This window comes from Neofelis nebulosa, chromosome 11 (assembly GCF_028018385.1).
Source record: "Neofelis nebulosa isolate mNeoNeb1 chromosome 11, mNeoNeb1.pri, whole genome shotgun sequence".
Lineage (NCBI taxonomy): Eukaryota > Metazoa > Chordata > Mammalia > Carnivora > Felidae > Neofelis > Neofelis nebulosa.
The window spans coordinates 66,434,068-66,459,541 of record NC_080792.1 but is presented as its reverse complement, the minus strand read 5'-3'; the positions used below and the strand labels follow the sequence as shown (position 1 = coordinate 66,459,541).

Below are 25,474 nucleotides of genomic sequence, written 5' to 3'. Positions count from 1 at the left end.
GCTGGTCCTCATGGGATACCAGAGGTGTCAGCCCTTCCCACCACAAGGCTTTCTGGGCCTAAAGGTAGGGACCTACGTGGTTTGTTCTTGTTGTTGATGTACTCGGAGACAGGGCACACAAACCCTTTTCCAAACTCTAGCTGCCCACCCTGTAACCCAGGGGCTTTACCACTGAGTGCCGCTTAGGGCTGTTCTTGGTTTCTGGGGATCTATGAAGGGACCCGTCTCCCAGCAGCATCCAGCCCTCTGCCCCACCTCACCCACTTGTTTGGCCATATGAGTGCAGACTGTTCAGCTGTTCTCCCTTGGTTTTCCATATGGGCTATCTGTCTATCAGCTCCCTAGGCATGAGAGAGGAGGCTGAGCCAGCTCCCAGCCCTCTCCCTTCTCTGGGGGCCACACATCTGGACCTCCGTCCTACTTGTCCCACCCCATTACTACATACGCCACCACCGTCCTGTTGGCTAGCCAGCTCTGTCTACTTCTCTGTGTCTTTTTCCTGCTGCGGGGTCTCTGAACATCTCATCTGTCACATGACCCAAGTCTCAGTGGGCCCACCATCACCTGAAAAGACATTTTGTTTGTTTTCTTCCATCCAGGTGAGCTCCGATCCCTCCATGTACATTGAAGTGGAGAATGAAGTGACTGCTGTGGGGGGCGTGAAGCTAAGTCGTTTGAAGTGTAACCGGGAAGGGAAGGAGTGGGAGACGGTGCTCACCAGCCGGATCCTCACTGCTGCTGGCAGTTGGTAAGGGTGAGGGTCTTCGCCCAGCCCAGCCTTTAATGTCAATCAAGCACCACGTGCTATGCTGTGTGGCACTGTTACTGTCTGAGGCATGGTGCATTGCCCTACGTGCTAGCTCTCACAGAGGCCTGTACCATGCCTTGCCCTGGGCTTAGGACGTGTATCTGTCATCTCAGTCCCCACAAGACCTAATAAAGCCAGCATCATTATCCCCATGTTACAGGTGGGGAAACTGTCTTAGAGGGTCACCCAAGGCAGGATTTCAACCCAAATGTTGTGATTCCCTTATCTGGTCAGGTTCCAGGCTGAGCTCTGCCTGGCTCTCTCTGATGTGGAATGGTTCCTTCTCTGGACCCCAGATTTTCATCCAGGGAGAACAGGGTGGATTTCTGATTGTCCTGTGAGTCCCCAGCCCAGCCCTGTCCATATTCTGTATGAGGGGAGACCTTAATTCAGTGGTTAGTCATCCAGTGTCTTCCCATGGGCTTCCAGGACACAATCCCCTGGAGCTGTTTTTACATGTGCTTGATCTGAAAAGAGGACCAGTGTTTTCCTCAGGTGTCTTTTGAATTATAGGATCTGCCGTCAGGACCATGTATTTGGTACTATTATAAGGATTTTACAAAGATAATTGGCTTAGATACAGTCATTTTAACTAGATCCTTAATTAGTTATCATGAGACTGCATGTAAAATGCTTTCATAGTACCTACAAGTACTCGGCCTTCCATCTTAGGTCACGGTTCCCATGGGCTCTGAGCGGGTGCATGATGTTGCACCTAGACGGAACCATCATTCTGTACCTCCTTTTCATTCTCTGCCAAGATGAGTAGACTGAGCTTCTCAATCCCAGGCACCCATGAATGACTAAGAGGCCTGTGTGGTAGATACTGCTGTGGGCTCCCCCGGATCAACATTAGTCTGAGCTCAGAAAAGCTCAAGCAGCCGCTGAAGGGAAAGAGAACACATTCTCTTTAATCAGGTCTCATTTAGGCTAGGCTCCCATGAGCCCTGCTACCCTGATCCTTGTGGCAAGCCCTTGCTCCTCCTCTCCCTCTGCTGCTTCTGCTCAAAGGAAGGTCACAGCAAGTATAGGTGGGCACAGAAAGAGGAAACGTTCTGCATTTCAAGTCTGCTGCCTCTGCCACAGCTCCCTGTCATCATGACACCTGTCCCTTCTCTACCTTTTCAGTGACGTGGTATGTGTTGCCTGTGAAAAGAGGATGCTGTCAGTGTTCTCCGCCTGTGGTCGCCGTCTCCTCCCTCCCATCCTCCTGCCGTCCCCAATCTCCACTTTGCACTGCACGGGTTCCTACGTCATGGCACTCACGGCTGCAGCCACATTATCTGTCTGGTGAGAGGCAGGCCCAGGGTGGGATGGGCTCCAAGCAGGATAGGGCTGTGCAGATCCCCTCTCACTGCAGGGACAAAGAAGGAAGCAAAGGAGGCCACTCAGCAGAACAGTCCTCGGACCCTGTAGGTCTGGGGGTCTTAATGCCTGAGGGGCCCTAAGCAGTCATACACTGCTTGTGATAGCCATCCCGTGTTGGGGGAGGGAGGATGTGCAAGGAAGTGGGGCAGGCTGCCTACCCCTGCCACCATCCTTAAAGGAGCAAACCTCATGACAAATCATATGCCTGATTGCCTGTGCCAGGGTCCAGAAATGGGATCTCAGCTGCCAGAACCTGGCCACGCTCCTCCCAGAGTTGGCATGGTGTTGGTGGCAGACCCCACAGCTCTGTTGCCTAAGCCCTCAGCTGTAGACTTGTACAGAGGTAGTGTAGTGACACATGGGGAGTGGAAGCCACTTGCGGCACAGAGCCCCTGCCTGGGGAAGCAAGGGCTGGCTCTATACCAGGAACCGTAGAGTGGGGTCTGACCACCAAGGCACACTCTGATGTATTTACTCCAACTGGAGAGTAAGCTGTTCCCTGTCTCTCTCCTAGGGATGTTCACAGACAGGTAGTTGTGGTGAAAGAAGAATCGCTACACTCCATCTTGGCAGGTAACCTCAGCAGTGGACCACCCCTTGTTCCCAGGGGGTGGGGAGGGAGTGGGGAGGGATGCCAGGGCTAGGCAGCTTCAGTTCCTGACATGAACCAGGCTCTGGGCCCAGCCTGAGGCATTCAGTGTTGGAGAAGATGCATTCTCTCCCGGGGCACATTTGAATGGGTCTCTGAGAGGTGACAAATAGCCTAGTGGGTGGCAGTGAGACCAGCATGCACAGAAGAGCAGCAGCTGCCTAGTTGCTGAGTCAGTGTGAAGGCACGTGTTGCTGGGACAATGGGAGCCGTGGTTTATGTTTCTCCTTAGGTCATATGCAGGCACCTGCTGATCAGAACACACCCAGAACCCATTCTTGTACTGTCTCCCTAGGAAGTGACATGACAGTGTCACAGATCTTGCTGACACAGCATGGAATCCCAGTGATGAACCTGTCCGATGGGAAGGCATACTGCTTTAATCCATCACTTTCTACATGGTAAGTAAGCCAGCCCCTAGCCCTGCCCTTCTGGGAGAGTGTCCGTCTGAGCTGGAATAGACTTCTGGTCCTGGCAGTCAGGCCTTCCTGCCCTGGCTTCTCCTCACAGTAAAGCCCTGTGGTTCGGGCAACAGTGACAGCCCTGCTGGGCTCTATCTGCTTTATACAAGGAAAGAGAGAGCTTAAACCCACCAATAATGCCCCACTGTCCCTGGGCAGGGGTGCTTTCCTTCTGCATTATTCTCTGATGTCACTTTGGAATGGGCATTTGAAAATTAAAAATTTTTGTAAATTAAGAAAATTGGTTGTCAATACACATGTCCAGCCTGGCGTCCTTAGCATTGTCAGCATAGGTGAGTGGGCTTCACAACAACATTGCCACCACTCATCAATTTTTGTAGCTTAGCAAGAGCCAAGTAGTGCTTCCGCTGACTTTGTGAATTAGTAAGTTTGCACCATCACTCACCATGTGTCATGGTCTGTCTTTCCTCAGCCCATTTTGGAGTTTAGAGCTCTTTTCTGTATTTGTCAAATCTCTATTCCTCCAAGATCTTAATCGAGACATGTGAAGCCTATACATTGTGTACCAGCCACTCTTTTCTTCTGCCTGCACCTTTGGTCCTTCATACCCAAGCCAGCTATCTGTCCTCCAGCCCTTGTCTGTCAAGAGTTGCCAGGCACAAGTTTATCCTTCCTCTGAAATTTCTTTCTTGAGTTAAAAAAAAAAAAAAAAACAGGTCCCTGGCCAGCTCAGTTGGTAGAGCATGTGATCTTGAGGTTGTTAGTTCGAACCCCACATTAGGTATAGAGATTACTTAATAAATTATTTTTGGGGGCACCTGGGTGGCTCAGTCAGTTAAGCGTCCGACTTCGGCTCAGGTCATGATCTCACAGTTCGTGGGTTCGAGCCCTGTTGGGCTCTGTGCTGACAGCTCAGAGCCTGGAGCCTGCTTCAGATTTTGTGTTTCCCTCTCTCTCTGCCCCTCCTTGGCTCGCACTGTGTCTCTCTCTCTCAAAAATAAACAAACATTTAAAAAAAATTTTTTAATAAATAAATAAAAATAAAATATTTTTTAAAAACCTCCCCATTCATAGCTCTTCCAAGTTATAAACCCTTGTATATTATATGTGATTACTGTAATTATGGAAATAGGCTTTTTCTTTAAGAAGAGAAATGTTGGCTGTGTATTTTGGAAACATTTTTACAAAGGCACCCAACTTTTTTTTTTTTTTTTTACTTTTTTTTTAATGTTTATTTTTGAGACAGAGTATGAGCGGGGGAGGGGCAGAGAGAGAGGGAGACACAGAACCCGAAGCAGGCTCCAGGCTCTGAGCTGTCAGCACAGAGCCCAATGTGGGGCTCAAACCCGTGAACTCTGAGATCATGATTTGAGCCGAAGTCAGACACTTAACTGACTGAGCCACCCAGGCACCCCAGCACGCAACTATTTTAAAAGTGTGGGTACGGGGCGCCTGGGTGGCGCAGTCGGTTAAGCGTCCGACTTCAGCCAGGTCACGATCTCGCGGTCCGTGAGTTCGAGCCCCGCGTCAGGCTCTGGGCTGATGGCTCAGAGCCTGGAGCCTGTTTCCAATTCTGTGTCTCCCTCTCTCTCTGCCCCTCCCCCGTTCATGCTCTGTCTCTCTCTGTCCCAAAAATAAATAAAAAACGTTGAAAAAAAATAAAAAATAAAAAAATAAAAGTGTGGGTAGAATGTTTTCTTAACAAAAATGTGAAAGGTCCAGAGAAGCTGATTGCTTGTGATGCTGTAGAAGCTCAGGAAGGCTATGGCCTGGCATTCCTGGAAGCTTCCAAGGGCTAGGCCAGGTGGGCCCCAGGCAGACAGGCATCCGATGCACACTTCACACACAGGCCTCTGTCCTCAAGTGCTGAGACCATGGAGCTCAAGTGGTCCCAGCAAGAGCCCTGTTGGTGACCTTCACCATCATCAGTTTTGCCTCATAATGAAACCTGTCCATGAGCACTCTATGGAGAGAATGCAGTGACACTCAGCCTCTGCTGGTGCTCTGACCACAGGTCATGTGGTGCTTGCTCCTTGGTGGCCTCACTGCCAGCCTTTCTGGTGGACCTCTTGGTTTTCCTGACCTCTGCTCCTACTGTTGCCTCCCCAGGAACCTGGTTTCTGACAAGCAGGACTCCCTGGCCCAGTGTGCAGACTTCAGGAGCAGCCTGCCTCCCCAGGACGCCATGTTGTGCTCCGGACCTTTAGCCATAGTCCAGGGCCGTGCCTCCACGTAGGTGACCCAATTTGCTGGGGGAGGTGGCTGGGTCACACAAGCACAGTCCCACCCAGGCCTGCGCTCTGACTGCCCATCTCCTGTGCCTGGCTACTGCTTAACACAGGCAGGCTCGAGGGTGCCAAGGATCGTGGGCCCATATTAGGTAATAACACTCAGTGCTGGGTCACAAGCCCTGTCACTTCAGAGCACAAATGGTGGTCTGAGTTGCTATGTGTCATGGACATGTTGATGGGCAGTATTTTGAAGGGCAATGGGGAAATGGGCTGCTGGCCTGTCACCTCAGGGGCCTTGATAGGAGTTACAGGGTGGGATACACCCAGGATGCTAGACAGACCAGGAGGCCTGTGGCTGGGACCTGGGGATGGTTTGGCCAGTGTGGAGTCTGACACCTGCCTATTTACTGGCTCCTCACTGGTGTCCAAGGGTGCAAGGTGGCAGCCTCCTGCCCCATGCAGTGCCCACTGCCTCATGATGCTTGCTCTGCCAATCTCTGCAGTTCAGGAAGACAGGCAGCCCGACTCTTCTCCGTGCCTCATGTAGTGCAGCAGGAGACCACCCTGGCCTACCTGGAGAATCAGGTTGCAGCGGCACTCACCCTGCAGTCCAGCCATGAGTACCGCCATTGGCTCCTCCTCTACGCTCGGTACCTTGTGAATGAAGGTGAGGTTTCTGGTGGTCCCTCCATCTTCCTGGGTCTGGCTCAATTTCTATCCCAACATGATCTTCCAGAAAGCCCATGAATCAAGGCAGAGATGCAGTGGCCTAGGACTGTCTGCACTCTCCTTCCTGCCAGTCTCCTATGTTTACCCCCAGAGGCCCTGGACTCCAACTGCCCCATAAGCAAGATGGCCCTCAGCCCCCATCTCTTAGCCTGAGCTGTAATCAAAGCAGCTCAGCAGGCATCCAACCCTATTATAGACTCTGAGACCCTGAATTGGGTAGGCCCTGAGGACCAGGAGGACTGGCAGTAGGAGGGGGTGGGGGCACAGGATGCTTGAACAGACATGCTCCAGAGGAGCAGAAGGCTCAGACTCTTGCCTTCCCTCATACCCTGGAGCTTCAGTGGTAGCTGGTCACCCCAGAGGAGGGCTTCTTCTGGCAATATCCATTGAGCCTGCATCTCTCTTCCTCCAAGCCCCTCCTGCCCTGGAAGGGCCTGCCTGATGTCCAGCACCTCTCCATGGCCTTCTAGCCCAGCTTTCCCTGCCAGCACTTCTGATCTCTCCCACCACCCCCTCTTCCCTTTTCAGTCAGCAGAAAGCTCGGTCTGTTGGAAGAGGTGGACATCCTGTTGTCAGGGCACCCTACAATAAATAGACTTTCATCTCTCTGCTAAGCAAGTGTGGGGTTGTTTCTTACCACCTTCCTCCCACTTGAGCTTGTCCTCCAGGGTTGTGGCTTGGGAACTAGCACTCCCAAAACTCCCTGCGTGACCACACAGCTCCAGGCCTGGTCACAGAACTGCCTTCCCCACAGCCTCTCCTGGCCTTCTTGGTTTTGGTTTGCTTTTGACCTTACCGTCCCTATTTTGTTTATAATTTAAAGTACAGAAAAGAGAAAAAAAAAAAAAAAACGTTCCGAACCCCTACAGGTGTCACTTCCAGAGCTCACATGTCACATTGCCTCTGATGACATAATTGTGTGTATATATAAACCTCTGATGACAACAAATATGGCTGACCAACTCAAAGTCCTTCCCAGCAGACTCCAATGATGAGTTTAATTTGCCTCTTTCCGCCCAGTCTGCATGGTTGCCCAGCCTGTGTGGTCACTGAGTCTTCTAAATACTCAATCTTCCCAAGCCCACACCTTTGCTGGGGTGCTCCTGTCACATCTGAGCCTCATACCCCAATCCCCTGGGGAGACCTGTCCTCTGGCTCCTCTAATTTACTTCATCCTGGGCATTGATCAGGACTCATCCTGACACCCTGAACAAAGTCACTGCCTCCTCTGGGGCCTGCACCTACTTGTGGGATCACTTCTGCTTGCTTCTCTTTCTCTGTCTTTCCCACATCTGTTCCTGCGTCCAATAACATAAGTCACCTCTGTTCTATTTCTTGCTTCCTTGACTATAAAAGGACTAAAATTTTAAAGGGAGACCCCTTTCACTTCTAAAATTCCTCAGATTCCAGCATCACCCTCTTATTCTCCACCCTTATCTTTGGGCGATTTCATCATACCCTATGGCTTCAGCTGCCACCAGTGCTAACAGGCCCCCAGATTCTGCCACCAGCATTTGTGGCACTCCACGTGGCTGTGCCATAACCTGTGAGTTGATGGGCCGGTGACTGCTTCTCCTATCTCCTCTGCTCCATCACCACCTCACTCTAAATTCATACCGTTGCTATCTCTTACTTCCCGAAGGTGCCTCCTGACCCTGCTGATCTCCTCTTACTGTCAACATGTCTTGTCTGAAACAAATCTGACCAGCCCACTCCCCTCCTTCCACAATTCCCACATTTTCCCATCACCTTGGGGAGTTTGTCCCAGAGCTGGCCACATCTCATTTTTCCCATGGGCCCAGCACATAGAGGGGCTGCTGTATATGCTATCAAGGGAGTGGGTTCATGAGTGAGTCTGTCATTATGGGTCTCAGTGCCCCAAACTGAGAGTCGTTCAGGAGGCTTTTTGCCCAAAGCAGCCAATAAAATAAACATTTGTTCAATCTATTTTGATATACACAACAACTTAGCATATTCTTGATTTTTTATTTCTTTTTGTAATGTGTTCCTATTTCTGTTTTGTTTTGTTTTGTTGTTTTTTTTTGTTTTGTTTTTTCCCGTAATTAGGGTTTGAATACCGACTCCGAGAAATATGCAAGGACTTACTGGGTCCGGTTCACTACTCCACTGGAAGCCAGTGGGAGTCAACGGTAGTGGTAGGTGCTGCTTTCATTCTTGCCACAAGAATTCTGTCTTAAAAAGTGAAGGTAGAGATGAAAAATAAGTCAAAGTGCTTTGAAATTCTTCCCCATTAGACTTCTTCAGCACACCGCCTTGGACCCCAGCATCAATGAGAGGCTGAGATGTCAGTACTGCACTTGTGGGCAGGAGCTGGGTCTTTGGCATCAGGGGCCTAGAGAGTGCTCGGCCACGCGTGCACGTGTGCTGAGGAAAGCTGCCTGCCAGGGGCTGTGGGTTTGTTCAGTAGAGAAGATGAAAGATCTTACCCTGCTTTCCTGGAGCTCCCAGTTTGGTAGCGAGGCAGACAGAAGCAAGTAAGCAATTCCATCAACAAGATAGTTTTAGACCATGGATTATGCTAAGAAGGAAATAAGCAGAGCAATAAGCCGAAGGTGCCTAGGAATGAGCAGCCAGGGAGGACCCAGAAGGGGACTTTTAGGATGAAACCCAGGGATAAAAATGAGCCAGCTCTGCTGAGACCTGGGAGTCTCCTGGTAAAAGTGATAGTGAATGCAAAGAGGGCATGGTACATGGGGGCCACTGTGGCTGGAGTATAGTAGGCAAAGGAGAGAGTGGTGTGAGATTAGGTGAGACAGATGAACAGGAAGATCATTGAGACCTTGTGAGGAGCTGGAGCTGTTGGAGGAGTTTGTGCAGCGGTGACATAAAGTGACCCAGATCAGTCAGCAGGAGTGATACGAACTGATGTAGCAAAGCAGTAAGAGCTTGTTTTTTGCAGCAGTCTTGCAATAGGTGAAGGTGACTTGGATTGGCACAATGGCCATGGAGAGAGGAAAGGAGAAAGATTCAAGTTGTATTTTGGAGGCAGATCCAACCACACTTGGTGGGTGGATGGGTGGATGTGGAATAGATTAAGAGAGAATAATGAGTATGCATACAGTTGCCTCCAGAATTTTTGGCTTGCACACACGGCTGCTAATTCATTGAAAGGAACAGGTTGGTCAGGGATGGGAGTTGTAGATATAAGTTAGCTCCCCAGCTTCTTCTTTAGTCACTGAGCAAATACTGATGGAGCACCCGCTGTGGCCAGGCATGGGACAGTGAGCAGTGAACAAAGCCGACAGGCCCCACCTTCATAGGTCTACATTCTTGTGCAGAGAAGCAGATTCTAAACAACTGAGCAAGTACATGTATTGTGATGGGTGGGGGTGGTGCTGTGGACAAACATAAAGAGGGCAAGGGGATACTTTCAGGATGCTATTTTATATTGGGTAATCAAGGAAGCCTTAACTAACTGAGCAGAGAGACCAGAAAAGGTGAGGGGCAAAGCCCCACAGATAACTGGAGAAAGAACATCCAGGCAGAGGGAACAGCAAGTTCAGAGGCCCTGAGGTGGCAGCTTGCAATGTGGAAGGAATAGCTGAGCAGAATAGCAATGGGAGGGTGAAAAGGGTTGTAGTCAGAAAGGTTGGAGGGTCAAACCTCATAGGTTCTATAGGCCACGGTGTGTGCTTGGCCTGTGTGTTTTATTCGATTTTTATTTTGTTGTAATAGATCTTAATTTGGTCAGTTAATAGAATCCTACCTTCAAAGTCCCAATTCCCCTTACACCTTTGAAGGTATGGTGCCACAGTTTTAACATCCACTGTTGTTGCTAAAAATCACTGCTGCAAATCTGATTTCCATTGCTTTGTAAGTTCTTTTGGGATCCTCTCTTATTGTTCTGAAGTTTTACAAAGCCCATAGTCTGTTTCTTTCATTCATACTGTGGATTTTTCTTGGTTCTCTTCTTCAGTTATATCTTCCTTTCCATTTTCCCCATCATCAGAGAGATGTAATGTCCTCTCTTTTTAAAATCTTCTGTATAATTTTTTGTAGTTTCAGTTTTCTCCCCAGATTTTCAATTTAGTCTTTTATCTGCTTGAGCATAGTAAGTTTAGTTATTTTAAAGTGGTATGTCTGATAATTCTGGTATCAGGAACCCTTGTGGATCTGTTTCTCTTGTCTATAGATGTGTCTGTGCTTTCTCATTTATATTCCTATTTCCTTACATGTTTGATTATTTTTAACTGTCTGCTGGACATGTTATTTGAAAAATTATTTGTAGGAATGATATGAGGACTTAGGTAATGTTCCTTTATTTCATGGAGTACTTTTATTTGCTGCTGCCAGTTCTTGAGGCATCAGTACTGCAGGGTCCCCTCAACCCAGTTCAGGGGCTTAGGTTTTCTGGGCTGTCTTGGAATTCAAAGCCAGATACTCATTTGTGCAGGGTCTGGTTTACTTCCAGTTTACCCTTATTCTAGGGTACATGCCCTTGGGGTGGCAGCAGAAGGTGGGGGATGACTTACCAGGAACTCCCACTTTTCATTTTGGCCCCTGCTTTGATCCCCCTATGCCCTCAAGTCTGGCAGAAGCTTGCTCAGCCTCTTTCTCATCAATAAATGTTCCTAAGGCAAAGGTGTCATTCTCTGGCCTTCTACCTTCTCCACATGCCAGCTTAATCCTTTGTCACTAGCACATTAGCTGTCTGAATTCTGTTTCTGTTTGTGTAGCTAGGTCCCCAACGGGAAGGGTTCTGAATTATCAGTAAGAGTAAAGCTGTTTCTTTACCACTCATCACCTCCGGGGCACCCTGATAGGACATCTTCTTGGGTGAGAGATAGGCTGGCACATGTCTGACCAACCCCTCTCTGGGCCAAGTTGTAGAGGTTCACTCTGTGACCCAGCAGCCACTCTGGGAGCCTTAGCCTAGGATGTCAGCTGGAGCTCTACTACGTAGCAGTTTTCTGTCTCAGCCTCATGGTAAGCATGCTAGGCCAATATGGTGCAGATGGAAGGGGGCACAAGCAAGCCACCAATTATTAGCCATGTGCTCTTTTCTCCCACTCCTTCCTGCTGCTTGTTCGTGCCAGCTCCAAGCAGGATACCTCATTGGAACTTTGTCTAGGAGAGCCTGGAGCTCTCTTCACAGGAGGGAAGGTGTAGTCCTACCTGCTTTTTACCTTCTGTAAATTACCTAATGTAGCTGGTCTGCTCACGGTCCCTGGTATCCATAACAAATGCTTTCAGCTGCAGGTAAATGATACTCCTTCTAATGGTGCTGAAATCTTTTTTTTTTTTTTCCTCTCTCTAAGTCATCTGGAGGTAGGTGGTACCCCTGTATCTCTGTGATTCTCCTGGCCTTTACCTCATGGTCACAAGGTAGCTTTCATACCCAAGTTCAAGGAAAGAGGATAGTAGGAAGCCAGTACTAGCAACATCAGAAAAGGAAAAGCTACCCAGAAGTTAGTCCATGCTTCACAGGCAACCAGCAAATCACTTGAGCACACTCGTTGCAAGGGAGTCTAGGGAAGTGAGCAATTAAAGAGTATGTAGAAGAGGTCTTAGAGCAGGTGTAGAAATAGACAACTCCTGACCTCAGCACTATGCTGAATTTATTCCTTTTAAAAAATCAAAACTGCTTTGCAGTCTCTTTATCGAGATACTGAGGGCAGGTTTGAATATGAACACTGTACTCTCTTGTTGAGTTTCTTTGTGAGCACTTTTATGGTAAGAATTGATCCTTAAAATGGAACTGGTTCTCAAGGTAGCTGGGAAAATGGAGCTGTGGATGGAAGGTGGACTGAAAACCAGCAGTGCTGACTCAGCAGCCAGCCCTCCCAAGAGGCTCGTTAGAAAGCATCATTTAATATATTTAAGAGCCACTTATACTCCCTTTCTTTGAATTATCTGTTGAAATACTTAGTTGCCATGTGTTCTTATTGGGTTTGTAGGAGCTCTTTATATACTGGGAAATTACTCTTTGTGATATGAGCTACCAGTTTGCTTCAGGAGACCCCAAAGGTCCAGGCTCTTTCCCTCAAAGATCATTGTTCAGTGTCGAAAGGTTGGACCAGTCTTCGTGGTAGGACCTGTGACAATGGCCAGAGAGGTAGTAATGAGCTGTGTCCCACGCTGCTGCCTTAAACAGTAGAGAGACATACTGAGAGCCCAGAGTGGGAGGTGGTACTTGGTGGCAGTTGGTATTGACATAAGCCTTCAGGCCAAAGGGCAGATCCTCTTGCAGCTTGCCCCTGGTGCCGCAGGCAGGCAGTACGTTCTGCTTTGTTTATGCAGTTTACTTCATCCCCTTTTATCTTTTTTTAATTAAAATTTTCAGGTTTTTAATTTAAAATTTTATTTTGGCTGGTAATATAGTCACATAGTTCAAAAATTAAAAGGTACAATAGTTTTGAAATAAGCTTTGTTGTTTTGGTGGGGTTGTTTTTTGGTTTTTGCTCTACTTGTACTTGCATCTATTTTATGTGGAATTTACTCCCAGGCCATAAATTTTTGTTCAGTTTCTTCTGGGATATCTTTTTCTTCCATGCAACCTCCTCTTCTGGTTTAAGAACAATCTCCTTTTCAATAAAGATCGGCTCAGTGTGGCAGGAAGAGCTCATATATGGGTCAGTCCAAACATGACTTCTGTAAGTTCTGTGCTGCATCTTGGGGTTTTGTTCACCTGAATGTGCTGCTCAATGACCAGAGAATCTACATCCAAACGCTTAAGTTCAGCATTACTCTTAGCATTTTTAAGCATGTGTAGTAAAAATTGAGCGCTCTGTTTGAGCCTCTGATTCTGTGTCCAGCCCCACTCTTTGGCCTGGGCATACCTACCAACTCCACCATTGTAGTAACAGAATGGCACACATTGCTTCTATAAAGTGACAGTCTTCAGATACTTGGTGACTTTTCGGATATACATACCCTTGATGCCTGTGCAGGTTCACATGCATTCATAAAGTGAACACAAAGCTTTGAACCTCTTGATTTGCATGATTTTGTAGGACTTTCTGGGTCAAGTGAATAGTGACCATTTGCAGAGATCACCTCAGACCACTTCTAGGAAGAGCAAAAATAAGTCTTGAAGTCAGAAACTAAAGGCTTCTCTACCTTTTGTCTTCTTTTTCAAAATTCTTATGGCTAGTCAGGGTCCCTTGAGATTCCATATGAATTTTAAGATGAATTATTCTATTTCTGTGAAAAACACCATTAAGATTTTGATACGGAGTGCATTAAATCTATAGATTGTTTTTGGTGTTAGTGACATCTTAATAATATTAAATCTTCCAATCCATGAACAGAGGATGTCTTTCCATTTACCTTTAATTTCTTTCAGCAATATTTTATAGTTTTCAGTGTACTAGTCTTTTACCTCTTTGGTCAAGTTTATTTCTAAGTATTTTATTCCTCAGAGACTATTGTAAATGGAATTGTTTTCTTAGTTTCATTTTCAGAATGTTGTTGGTGTACAAAATGCAACTGATTTTTGTGTAATTTCTTATTGTGCAAATTTGCTGAATTCACTTATTCTAACAGGTTTTTTTATAGAGCCTTTGGGGTTTTCTACATATAAGATGATGTTGTCTACAAACAAGAAAGATTTATTTCTTCCTTTCCAATTTGGATGCCTTTTATTTCATTTTCTCTCCTCATTGCTCTGGTTAGAACTTCCAGTACCCTGGTAAAAGCTAGGATTCTTGCCTTGTTCCTGACTTTGGAGCAAAAGCTTTCAGTCTTTTAACATTGAGTGTGATGTTTTCTTATATGACCTTTATTATACTGAGGTGGACTACTTCTGTTATTAGTCTTTGGAGTGTTTTTGCAATGAGAGAGTGTTGAACTTTGTCAAAAAAATTTTTGCATCAATTGAAGATTGTTAATAATTCTTTAAATGTTTGGTGAAATTCACCAACGAAGCCATTTGGGCAGTCATAGGGTCTTTTTTTGTTGAGAGATTTGTGATTACTGATTCAATATCTTTGCTAGTTATAGATCTGTTCAGATTTTCTATTTCTTCATGTTTCAGTCTTGGTAGGCTGTGTGTTTCTAGGAATTTGTCCATATTGTCTAGGTTGTCCAGTTTGTTGGTGTACAATTGTTTGTGTAAAATTGTTTACTTATAATGTTTACTTTTATGGCATCAGTTGTAATGCCCCTGTTTCATTTCTGATTGTGATTCAAGTCTTCTCTCTTTTTTTTTCTTAATCCATCTAGGCAAAAGTTTATCAGTTTTGATGATCTTTTCAAATAATATGTTTCGATTTCATTATTTTCTCTATTTTTCTGTTCTCCATTTTATTTTCACTTGTGTGATTTTCTTGCTTCTGCTTGATTTGGGTTAGCTTGCTTTTATTTTTCTAGTTTCAAAGATGGAAGGTTATGTTATTGATTTGAGGTTTTTCTTTGTATATTCTTAAAGCTATGAATTTCTGTCTAATGACTGCTTTTGCTGCATCCTGTCATTCTTGGTATATTGTTTTCATTTTCATTTGTCTCAGATATTCTCTAATTTGCCTTGTGATTTCTTCTTTGAATCATTGGTTAACAATATGTTGTCTCATATTTGCAGATTGTCCAGTTTTCCATTAGCTTTTGATTTCTGGTTTCATTCCATTGATTGGAAAAGATACTTCTATGATTTCAGTCTTTTTAAACCTATTGATATTTGTTTGTGACCTAACATGTGGTCTTTCCTGGAGAATGTTCAGTGTGCACTTGAGAAAAATGTATCCTGTTGTTGGGTGTGATGTTCTATATATGTATGTAAGGTACAATTGGTCTATATTGTTTTTTAGGTCTTCGTATTCCTTATTGATCCTGTCTCTGGTTGTTCTGTCCATTATTGAGAATGGGATATTCAAGTGTCCTACAGTTATTGTAGAACTATATATTTTTCCTTTCAACTCGATGTTTTCTTCATATATTTAGGAGCTCTGATGTTTGGTGCATATGTTTATAATTGTTACATCTTCTTTGGGAAATTGACCCTTTTATCATTATACAATGTCTCTTGTATACTTTATGAGAGACAGACACGTATACATACATTATACTTTTGTCTCTTGTAATAGTTTTTGAAATAATATCTGTTTTGCATGAAACTAGTATAGCCATCTCTTCTGTATTTTGGTTACTATTTCCATGAACTGTCTTTCTCTGTCCTTTCATATTCAACCTATATGTGCCCTTAGATCTAAAGTGAGTTCCTTGTAGGTAGCATATGGTTGGATCCTGGTTTCTTACCCATTTTTTTAATTGGGGAGTTTAATCCATTTACACTTAAAGTAATTACTGACAGATAAAGACTTAATATTGTCATTTTGTTACTTATTTTCTGTATGTTTTATAGCTTTTTATCCCTCATTCCCTCCTTTACTATTTTACTTTGCATTTAGTTAATTTTTTTAGTGACATGTTTTGATTCTCTCCTCTTTTCAGTTTGTGTATATTCTATAGATATTTTCTTTTTGATAACCATAGGGAAAACAAAAACATTCTAAAGTTCTAACAGTCTATTTTAAACTAATAACAGTTTAATTTCACTTGTATACAAAAACATTGCCTACTCCTTTACAGTTCTACTCCATCCACTTTGTTATTGAAGGCACAAATTATATCTTTTTATATTCTATAACCTTTAACATAGATTTATAATTTCTTATGCTTTTGTCTTTTAAATCTAATAAAAGAATAAAAAATGGAATTACCAAACAAATGTACACAATATGGGTTTTTATATTTGTCCTTGTTTTCACCTTTACGAGAGAACTTTATATTTTATTGTCTAGCATCCTTTTATTTCAACATGAAGGACTCCCTTTAGCATTTCTTATAGGGTAGTTCTAATCATAATGAATCCATCAGTTTATTTATCTGGGAATGTGTTCATTTCTTTCTTGATTTTGAAGGATAGTTTTGCTGGATATGGTATTCTCAGATATCAGTTTTTCTCTGGCTTTTAGTGTTCCTGCTGAGAAATCACTGATTGTCTTATTGAGGATGCTTTTTACATAATGAGCCACTTTTCTTCTTTCAAGATTATCTCTTTGTCTTTGACTTCACATAATTTGATTAAAATGTGTCACAGTATGAGTTCATTTGGGATTTTCCTACACGGAGTATTTGTTGAGCTTGGATTTGCAAATCCGTGTCTTTCCTCAAACCTGGGAACGTTTCAGCCATTATTTCTCCAAATAAGTTGTCTTCCCCTTTCTCTCTCTGTTACTCTTCTGGGACTTACATAATGCATGTATTGGTCTGCTTGATGGTGTCCTATAAGTCTCTTATGCTGTTTTCTCTTTTCTTCGTTCTATTTTCTTTTTGCTGTTCAGATTCAATAATTTTAAATAACTTGAATTCAAGTTTATTTATTCTTTCTTCTGTCTATTCAAGTCTACTGTTGAACCCCTCTAGTGAATTTTTCTATTTAGCTACTATGTTTTTAAGCTCCAGAATTTGGTTTGGTTCTTTTTTATAATTTCTGTCTCTTTGTTAATATTCTCATTCTGTTCACATATCATTTTCCTAATATGTCTGTTCATGTTCTCTTTGAGAATATTTAAGACAATAGTTTTAAAGTCTTTGTCACATAAGTTCCAAGCCTGTGTTCCCTTAGGGTCAGTTTCTGGAGGTTTATTTTGTTATTTTGAATGGGCCATGTTTCTTTGTTTCTTTGAATGCCCTGTCATCTTTTGCTGAATATTGGGCATTTGAAAAAAAAGGCCACCTTTCCAGTCTTTGCAGACTGGCTCCCCTACTCAGCTGGTCATGAAGGCTCTTGGTCCTCCAGCCTTTTCTGGGGATGCCTTTTTCCCAGGTCTTTGCTTGTGCTTTTCTTCCATTTCTCCATTTACATAGCTGCTTTTAAGTGTTTCACTTTCCCTAGAAATCTCACTTCTGCTTCTTTTCATAACCTTAGATGTTCTGTTGTATTCTACTCATCGTATCCTTTCCATAGGCATCCACAGGTCCACAGTTCCCCTACAGCTCTCAGTCACCACTTTGCCCACCACTACCCTTTTGCAGCCTCCATCATGATATCTAAACTATGCCATTGTTCCCATCAGCACTCTCTGTTCATTTAGGTTTTCTTTAATGGCTTTCAATACAGTTTTATAACTTTCAGCACATAGGCCATCCACGTCTTTTGTTAGATTCATTCTTAGATGTTTTATAATTGTGGCTATTCTAAACAGTATATTGTCCTATTTATGTTTTCTAATTATTCATTGCTGCTGTATATATATATAAATGCATTTGGTTTTGGTATTTTAGTCACCAAACATCTTTCTACACGTTTTTGTTATGTTTATTATTATTATTATTATTATTATTATTAATTTATCAGTAGTTTTGTGTTTTCTGTGTAGAGTAAGCAGCCAAATCATCTTAAATAGTTGTTTTATTTCCTGTTTTCCAATTCTTGTGCCTTTTTCCATAATATTAAAACCTATTAAATTAATAAGCTTTCTAAGATTAAATTATCCTCAATTTCTTGGATAAACAATAACTTGGTCATAGTATCTTTTCATTCACTGTTAGAACTAATTGCTAATAATTTATTAGAGATTTGTACACCTGATTTCATGGGTGAAATTGGCCTGGGATCTTTCATTCTCATTTTATTTTTGTCTGGTTTTAGAATCAAGGTTATTTTGGGGCACCTGGGTGGCTCAGTCGGTTGGGCGTCCGACTTCGGCTCAGGTCACGATCTCGCAGTCCGTGAGTTCGAGCCCCGCGTCAGGCTCTGGGCTGATGGCTCAGAGCCTGGAGCCTGCTTCCGAATCTGTGTCTCCCTCTCTCTCTGTCCCTCCCCCGTTCATGCTCTGTCTCTCTCTGTCTCAAAAATAAATAAAACGTTAAAAAAAAAAATTTTTTTTTTTAAATAAAAAGAATCAAGGTTATTTTGTCTCATAGAATGTATTGGGGGTAGTTCTTCTTTTTTTGTTCTTTGAGTTTATATAAATTTGGAAAAATCGGTTCCTTGGAAGTCTCTTAAACATCAGTTTACAAAACTAGTATACCTGTTATTTTCCTTGTGGTAAGATTTAACTCCTATTTTCTATTTATTTTTGAATTGATTTAGATAAATTATATTTTCCTAGGAATTAGTCCATTTTCTCTAAATGTTCAGTTTTGTTGGCATAAAGTTGTTGATCAGTAAATGATCAGACAAACGACTTGTCTTTATTCGTCTTTTCTATCAAAAGTTTTTAATTTCATTGATTTCAATTCTTTATTATCTCATTTTCTTTTTAAAAATGTTTTTTCTTGGGGTTCCTGGGTCGCTCTGTCGGTTAAACATCCAACTTTGGATCAGGTCATGATCTCACAGTTCGCAAGTTTGAGCACCACATCGGGCTATGTGCTGTCAGCACAGAACCCACTTCAGATCATCTGTCCCCCTCTCTCTCTGCCTATCTCTCTCTCTCCAAAATAAAATAAATAAGTTTTTTTGATGTCTTTTTTTCTTTCGTTTCTTATTTTATTTTATTTTATTTTATTTTATTTTATTTTATTTTATTTTATTGTGTGTGTGTGTGTGTGTGTGTGTGTGTGTGTGTGTGTGTGTGTGTGTGTATGTTGTTTTTTTGTTGTTTTTGTTTTTCTGATACCTAAGTTGGACTCAGGTAATTGGTTGTCATTTTTGTATGTACTCTGATAGATGTTTTATGTTTTTAAGTATCCCTATAAGAGCCCCTCTTCTGTTGCATTTCACCATTTTCGCAGTATATAGTGTTTTTATTGCCATTCACTTGTAAGTCATTTTTAGTTTCAATTAACAATTTCATTAATTAACTTAATTGATTAATTAGATTCATGGGTTCTATTTGTGTCTTAGTTAGAGAACATGAGCTATATCAGGGGTTGGCAAATTTCTTCTGTCAGGGACCAGAGAGTAAACATGTCAGGCTTTGCAAATTCATGCAGTCTCTGTACAACTGCTTGACTCTGCTGTTGTAACATGGTATATAAACAAAAGGACGGGTGTGGCTGCATTTTGATAAAATTATTTACAAAAACATATAGTAGCTGTATTCGATCATGCCAATCTGCAGTCTACATGATGCCTATTTTTTGAGGTTTACTTTTAGAGCAATTTTTTGTATTACTATGTGTGCCAAAGAACGTGTATTTTCATTTTGTATATGTCCATTAAGTCTTATTTACTAAATGTTCAGTTCAGATTACCTGAATCTGCAGCTTTTTCCCTTTCTGACCCATCACTAGTTGGTTGTATATTAAAATCTCCCTGAGGGTGGTTTTGTCCCTCTCTTTGACTTTCTCTTTCCTCAGCAACGTTTTTGTCATGAAGTCCTCTTTGGTAATTGTAAAATACTCGCTCTCTTTTTACTCTTTACTAACGTATCTCTCTCTAACTTTTAACCCTTCTGCATCCATGTTTATATGTTTCTTACTAACATTGGATGGCTGGCTTTTATTTTATCTAATCTGACAAGCTTTTTTTTTTTTCCCCTCATTGCTAAGCTCAAACCATTTACATTTTTTGCTTTCTTGGTTTTCTTAAGGCTAATATAAACTTTAGCCATAGTTGATCACATTTCTTTTCATGTCTCTTAGCATTGTCTGGATTTATCTTCTCTTACTTCAAGTATTTCCTCCAAAACATTTTCACGGTGGATCTTTTTTGTGGCAAACCTTTTGAGGTCTTATAAGCCTAAGAATACTTTTCATTACACCTTTTAATATGAATACCTATTTGGGTAAAGAAGTTTAGGTTATGAGGTTTTTTCCCAGTATATTATAAATACTACTTTATTGTGTATCTTGGTATCTCTCCTTTTGTAGGTAATATGCTCTTGTTTTTTAGAAACTTTCAGAATGTTTCTGTCTTTGATATCCTCAAATTCTGTGTATTTTATCCTAACATGTCTAGATACCAGCTTTTCCATATCTTTTTTTCCCCCAGTTTTGTGAAAAATGTTGTTGGTATTTTAATAGGGATTGCATTAAATCTGTAGATTGCTTTGGGTGATCTGGACATTTTTACAATATTGATCCTTCCAATCTATGAACATGAAATATCTTTCCATTTATTTGTGTCTTCAGTTTCTTTCATCAATGTTTTACAGTTTTTGTGGAGTACAAGTCTTCCTAGGTATTTTATTGTTCTTGGTGCAGTTGTAAATGGGATTGTTTCCTTATTTTCTATTCTGCTACTTCGTTATAAGTGTGAAGAAATGTAAGATTTCTATATATTAACTTTTTGCTGTGATTTTACTAAACTCATTTATCAGTTTTAGTTTTTTGATGGAGTCTTTAGGGTTTTCTACATATAATATAATATATTACAATAATGTAATATATTATAATGGTATAGTATAATAGTGTCATGCCATCTGCAAATGGTGAAAGTTTTACTTCTTACCAATTTAGATGCCTATTTCTTTTTCTTATCTGACTGCTGTGACTAGGACTTACAGTACTATGTTGAATAAAAGTAGAGAGAGTGGACACCTTTGTCTTATTACTGATCTTAGAGGAAAAGCTGTTTTTCACCACTGAAATACGTTAGTTGTGTGGTTTTCATATATAACCTTTATTATGTTTCCATATCTTACATGATCAGCATTCATGGAGGCTTTCAACCTAAGGCCATTTGATTTTATTATGTGAAATCCACCTGCATTATTTCCTTAAATATTTCCTACTCTCTTCTTTCTCTCTTCTGGGACCCATTATGTAGATATTGCGCCCATTTGCTGCCTCCTTCTGCCTTTACTTTTCCCCATACAATTTCTCCTCTTACTTTCCCTCTCTTGCCTCTCTCCTCAAGCATGATCTGTGGTCCTCCATCTGACTCTACTCTGACTTGGTCTTCAGCAGTGTCTGTTCTCCCGCAAATCCCATCTCCTTCAATGACTATGTTGCTCATACTTAATATCTACACTTGGTTCTTTTCTATAATTCCTTGTCTTGTTACCATGCTTATTTTAACATCTTGGGCCTTCCTTCACTTCCAATGGTCAGTGTTGTTGGTTGGTGGTTTTTTTCTTTGAAGCAGATGTGCTCCTCAGGGTTCTGTGCAGTGGAGACCCCTCCCCACAGTACATGTTGCAGGAGAACCCAGGCAGACCATGGTGCCAGTGCACCCAGGCATGAAAGATTCCTGGGCAAAGCCCAAGGGCAGAGGCCCCAGGATTATAAAACCAAGGCCAGCCACTGCCTCCCAGGTGCCTCTTCTCCCTTGAATTTGACCTCAGTCCCCTAGAGAACATCCACATGAGGGAAGAGCCATTCCTGGATGGCTATCCACCTGTCCCTCTACCCTAATGTCCTACTTCTGTCCTGGTCTGGAAGGCCAAGCTACCATGGCCACTAATCAGTACAGTTCAAGACCAGTGGTGATTATGCCAGCAAACTTAGGGGACACAGAGGAGCAGAACCTACCCTGGTTTTCTTTGCTGTATCCTTGCACTGTGTCCTTTCCCTGCTCCCTGCCACTCCATCCCACATGCCCCAGCTCAGGCTTTTAGCTTGCCTAGGACTTGCCAGCATGTAGAGAAATTGCTCTCATCCATCTGTAGTTTCTCCAGGGGGTCTCTGGGGGTCAGATAGGCAGACAGAAGTTTCTCTGCCAGGCCAGGGAAGCCCCCCCACCTTTCAGGTCTCCTCACTGACACTTGAATTCAACTGTCACTCTTTGTGTCCACAGGGTCTCCGGAAGAGGGAGCTGTTGAAGGAGCTACTGCCAGTCATTGGGCAGAATCTCCGTTTTCAGCGCCTCTTCACCGAGTGTCAGGAGCAGCTCGATATCCTGAGGGACAAGTAGCCTGCCTAGGCCTCCCCTGGCTACAGCAAGGGCAGGGCCACACTCTCGCTGCTGACAACGCAGAGGACCACCTCTCACCTCGTCAGGCTACAGAAGGACGGGGAGACACTGGCAGGAGGTGGGCTATCCCGTGCCAGCACCAGCCCAGCTTCCTGGGCAGACTTCCCCTATTTCCTGGGCCTGTTGCTCCCTCAGAAGGGGGAACCTCTGCCAGCCATTCATCCCTCCCTCCAGGACCCCTGTGCAGAGCTGGGGCTGGGGCCCTGCCCTGCTGCCCTGGGGTCAGTGATGCACTCCCAGGCCTGCCGTCTCCAGCACGGTCCCAAGGTGGACGCTAGTCCCTGCCACTGCAGACACCGTGCTGCTTCAGCTATGACGAATGAGCCATTTGTGAAAGAGAGAGAACCCTGAAATGTTAGTGTATTATGCAGTCAGTAGACTGACCCCGAGACCTATGTAAAAGGAAAGCCTATTCCAACACGGACTATTTTTGTACTAGAATTTGCTAACTTGTAATATGGAATTTTCCTTTTGGCCAATAATCAGGATTTCCCTATAAGTCACTTGGACATTGGTCACTTGTAGGAAATTTAAACTCTAATTATGACAGCTACATTGAAAAATAATTGTACTGAAATTAACTTGTCTATCTTCATTTGGTTTTAATTTTTAAATGTTTGTAAAAAGAGACTGTTTTTTGGGGGAATGGGGCAGAGGGGTGGGCGATTTCTTTTGTAAGTGTAAAATAAATGAACACGCATTGGATACCAAATCATCCTGGCTTCCCCTGCCTTTTCCTTCTAACTTCCACCTTCCCCTGAAATGGGCGATAATGGAACATCAGAACCAGAAAGGATTTTTGATGTCATCTATTGGCCCCAGCCTCTCTGTGCAGAAATTCTTTCCCACTGTGGAGGTCACTTCTTTGAAGGATCTGAGGCTGAGCTGGGGGTAACCGATAGGCCACCTCACATAAGTCTCTTCCCAAGCCATGCCTCAAAGTTCTTCTGGTGGTGGGGCCCCTTGGTCTCTGATCATACTGGCAACCAAGAGCTACAGCTGACTTGCCAATTTCATGGAAGGAAATCAGTAAGTACAGACTTGAGTTTTCTGAAGAATTACCTGAAAGCTGGGATTTTCTTAGAAAGTGGTCCAGAGGCTGACCCACAGGAGAGGAAATAGCTAGAATCACGGAAACCTCAAGTGTGGTAAGGACTGAGCACCTTTACCTCTGTGTTATGCACCTCATTGTTGCCTCCCTGCCAGCTGTGTGGGATCTCAAGTCTGGAAACAGAGACCTGGATTCGGAATTAGAAGGCCTGGGTGACTTTGGTCACTGATAACCCTCTCTGGATGCTTCCTTACTTAGCGTCCATCTTACTGCCTTCTCATTCATGTCAAGTGGCTGGATGAGACACCAGCATACATGCATGCCTGACCAAGCCAGAGTACAGAGTGCATGTGGGTATGAATACCTCAAAAGCCAGGCTACAAGTATGAGCCCTTCTTTAAGGAATGAGGAGCCAGAGATAATATGTGGGTCAGTCAACTCCCCAGACAACTCTGCAGCAAAGCATTAAGAAATTTTTGGAGCCACAGAATGCACATGGCCTCAGGACTGACAGGCTTGCTGAAGTCCAAACCAGCAAAACTCTGGGCCTTGCTTTTCAGCTGTCAAATGGTGATGAGGTTAAGAAAACCTGCATGGTTGTGAGGACTAACTGGGATCACATAGTTAAAGTCCTGACACTTAACAAATACCTCCTTGAAGAAAATTTTGACAATCAGTGTTTTAACACTCTTATTTGGAGAGGAAAAGTTAAGCAGAAAGATGTCAGGGACTTCCACTTCCAGCCAAGATGGAGTAACAGAAACCAAATCGACCGTCCTGCCTGAACCAACCAAAAAAGCCAGTCAACATACATGAAATGATGATCTCAAGACACTGAATATCAGAAAGCAAGGGACAGTAATCCTGGGAAATAGGAAAAACAAAAATTGAGCCCTATGACTGCTCCAGTTTACTACCCAGAGAGAGAGTTTCCAGTCTGCAGCAAAGGTAGGGAAACCTGAGGTAGAGCCCAGCAGACTACTTGAGTTGAAGAAATAAAGCCTAGAGCCCAGGGAGACCAAGGCAGCTAGAGTTCACAGGACATAACACCAGAAAGGAGAAAACTCCGTAGAGAGAGAACCCTGGAACTCAGCAGAGGAAGCCCTACCCTATCCGTGCATATTGAACTGAGCTCTGATCAGTGTGTGCAAATGAGGAAATAGCCAAGGCTAGGCAAAAAACCACCCGAACAGATTAGAGTGAAAATTGCCTAGGTATTACTCAGGGTTAAGAACAGCACTTGTTCCTACGAACCAGACTAGAAAAACATAACTCACAGGCTTGGTTGAGGTAGAGTACTTAGGAAGTATTGCCTCAATATTGAAGAATAATTAGAACAGTGCTCTGGATTCATCTAACAAAAAAGCAAGACCCAAAGGATCAAATTGTCCAGCTAATTAATTACATTGCAAAGCAAAGTTCAAGAGGATTTATAACAATACTAAAGTATGCAACATCCAACAAAGTAGAGTTTACAATGTCTGGCATCCAAACAAAGACTACCAGGCACACAAAGAAGCAGGGACACGATCCAAAATGAATTCTAGCATTATCCCTTATGATCAAAAAATTCAGTGCAAACATAACAAGAAAGTCACAAGCTTCTAAAGATGAAATAGATTAGACATCACAGAAGATTTGTGAATGTAAAGCCATAGCAATAAAAATGTTCCAAGACAGAAAAAGTCCATAAGAGGAAAGAAAAAAATAGTATTTATAAGCCATGGGACAACATCAAGTGGCTCAGTATACAAGTAATTGAAGTCCTCAAAGTACATGATAGAAAAGTGAGTGACAGAAAAAAATATTTGGAGAAATAATGGCCAAAAATTTGTCCTATCCTTATCTTTTGTACTCTTCCTGGTGACCCCTGTGCCACTGTCCCTTTTCTCCTCACACCTACCCCTAATGCCTGATGACCTCCCTACTCCATCTACTGATGCCCCACACCTTCCCACTACCTCTGCCCATAGACCTTGTTTGTAAGCAGAACACTGTGGGCCTGTATTGTCCAAGCCTAGGACTCCTTGCCTCTCAAAATTCTGACCTGATCATATTGGGCACCTCCCAACTTTAGCCTCCAGATCACATGGGAGGAGGGGCGCCTGGGTGGCGCAGTCGGTTAAGCGTCCGACTTCAGCCAGGTCACGATCTCGCGGTCCGTGAGTTCGAGCCCCGCGTCAGGCTCTGGGCTGATGGCTCGGAGCCTGGAGCCTGTTTCCGATTCTGTGTCTCCCTCTCTCTCTGCCCCTCCCCCGTTCATGCTCTGTCTCTCTCTGTCCCAAAAATAAATAAAAAATGTTGAAAAAAAAAAAAAAAAAAAATCCTTCAGATCACATGGGAGGAGTCAGAGCATTTTACAAATTAGGCTGGTGCAGTAAGAGGTTATATAT

At 43.3% G+C, this 25,474-nt stretch overlaps 1 protein-coding gene across 5 annotated transcripts in view; it reads left to right on the top strand.

Annotated features, from left to right (window-relative positions):
* The window catches only part of LOC131490529 (protein HIRA), a 103,970-nt gene extending 81,225 nt beyond the window's left edge, over nt 1–22,745 (top strand). For 4 of the 5 annotated variants that reach the window (XM_058692975.1, XM_058692976.1, XM_058692978.1 and 1 more), the window contains 7 exons: nt 600–748; nt 1,937–2,098; nt 2,691–2,749; nt 3,121–3,226; nt 5,357–5,479; nt 5,982–6,145; nt 21,854–22,745. In XM_058692975.1, coding sequence (XP_058548958.1) covers nt 600–748; nt 1,937–2,098; nt 2,691–2,749; nt 3,121–3,226; nt 5,357–5,479; nt 5,982–6,145; nt 21,854–22,308 — 1,218 coding nt within the window. In that variant the 3' untranslated portion in view covers nt 22,309–22,745. Of the gene's footprint in view, nt 1–599; nt 749–1,936; nt 2,099–2,690; nt 2,750–3,120; nt 3,227–5,356; nt 5,480–5,981; nt 6,146–8,274; nt 8,364–21,853 lie in introns of all 5 variants that reach the window. The other variant, XM_058692977.1, reaches the window with a different exon arrangement.
* The last annotated feature ends 2,729 nt before the right edge of the window (nt 22,746–25,474 follow it).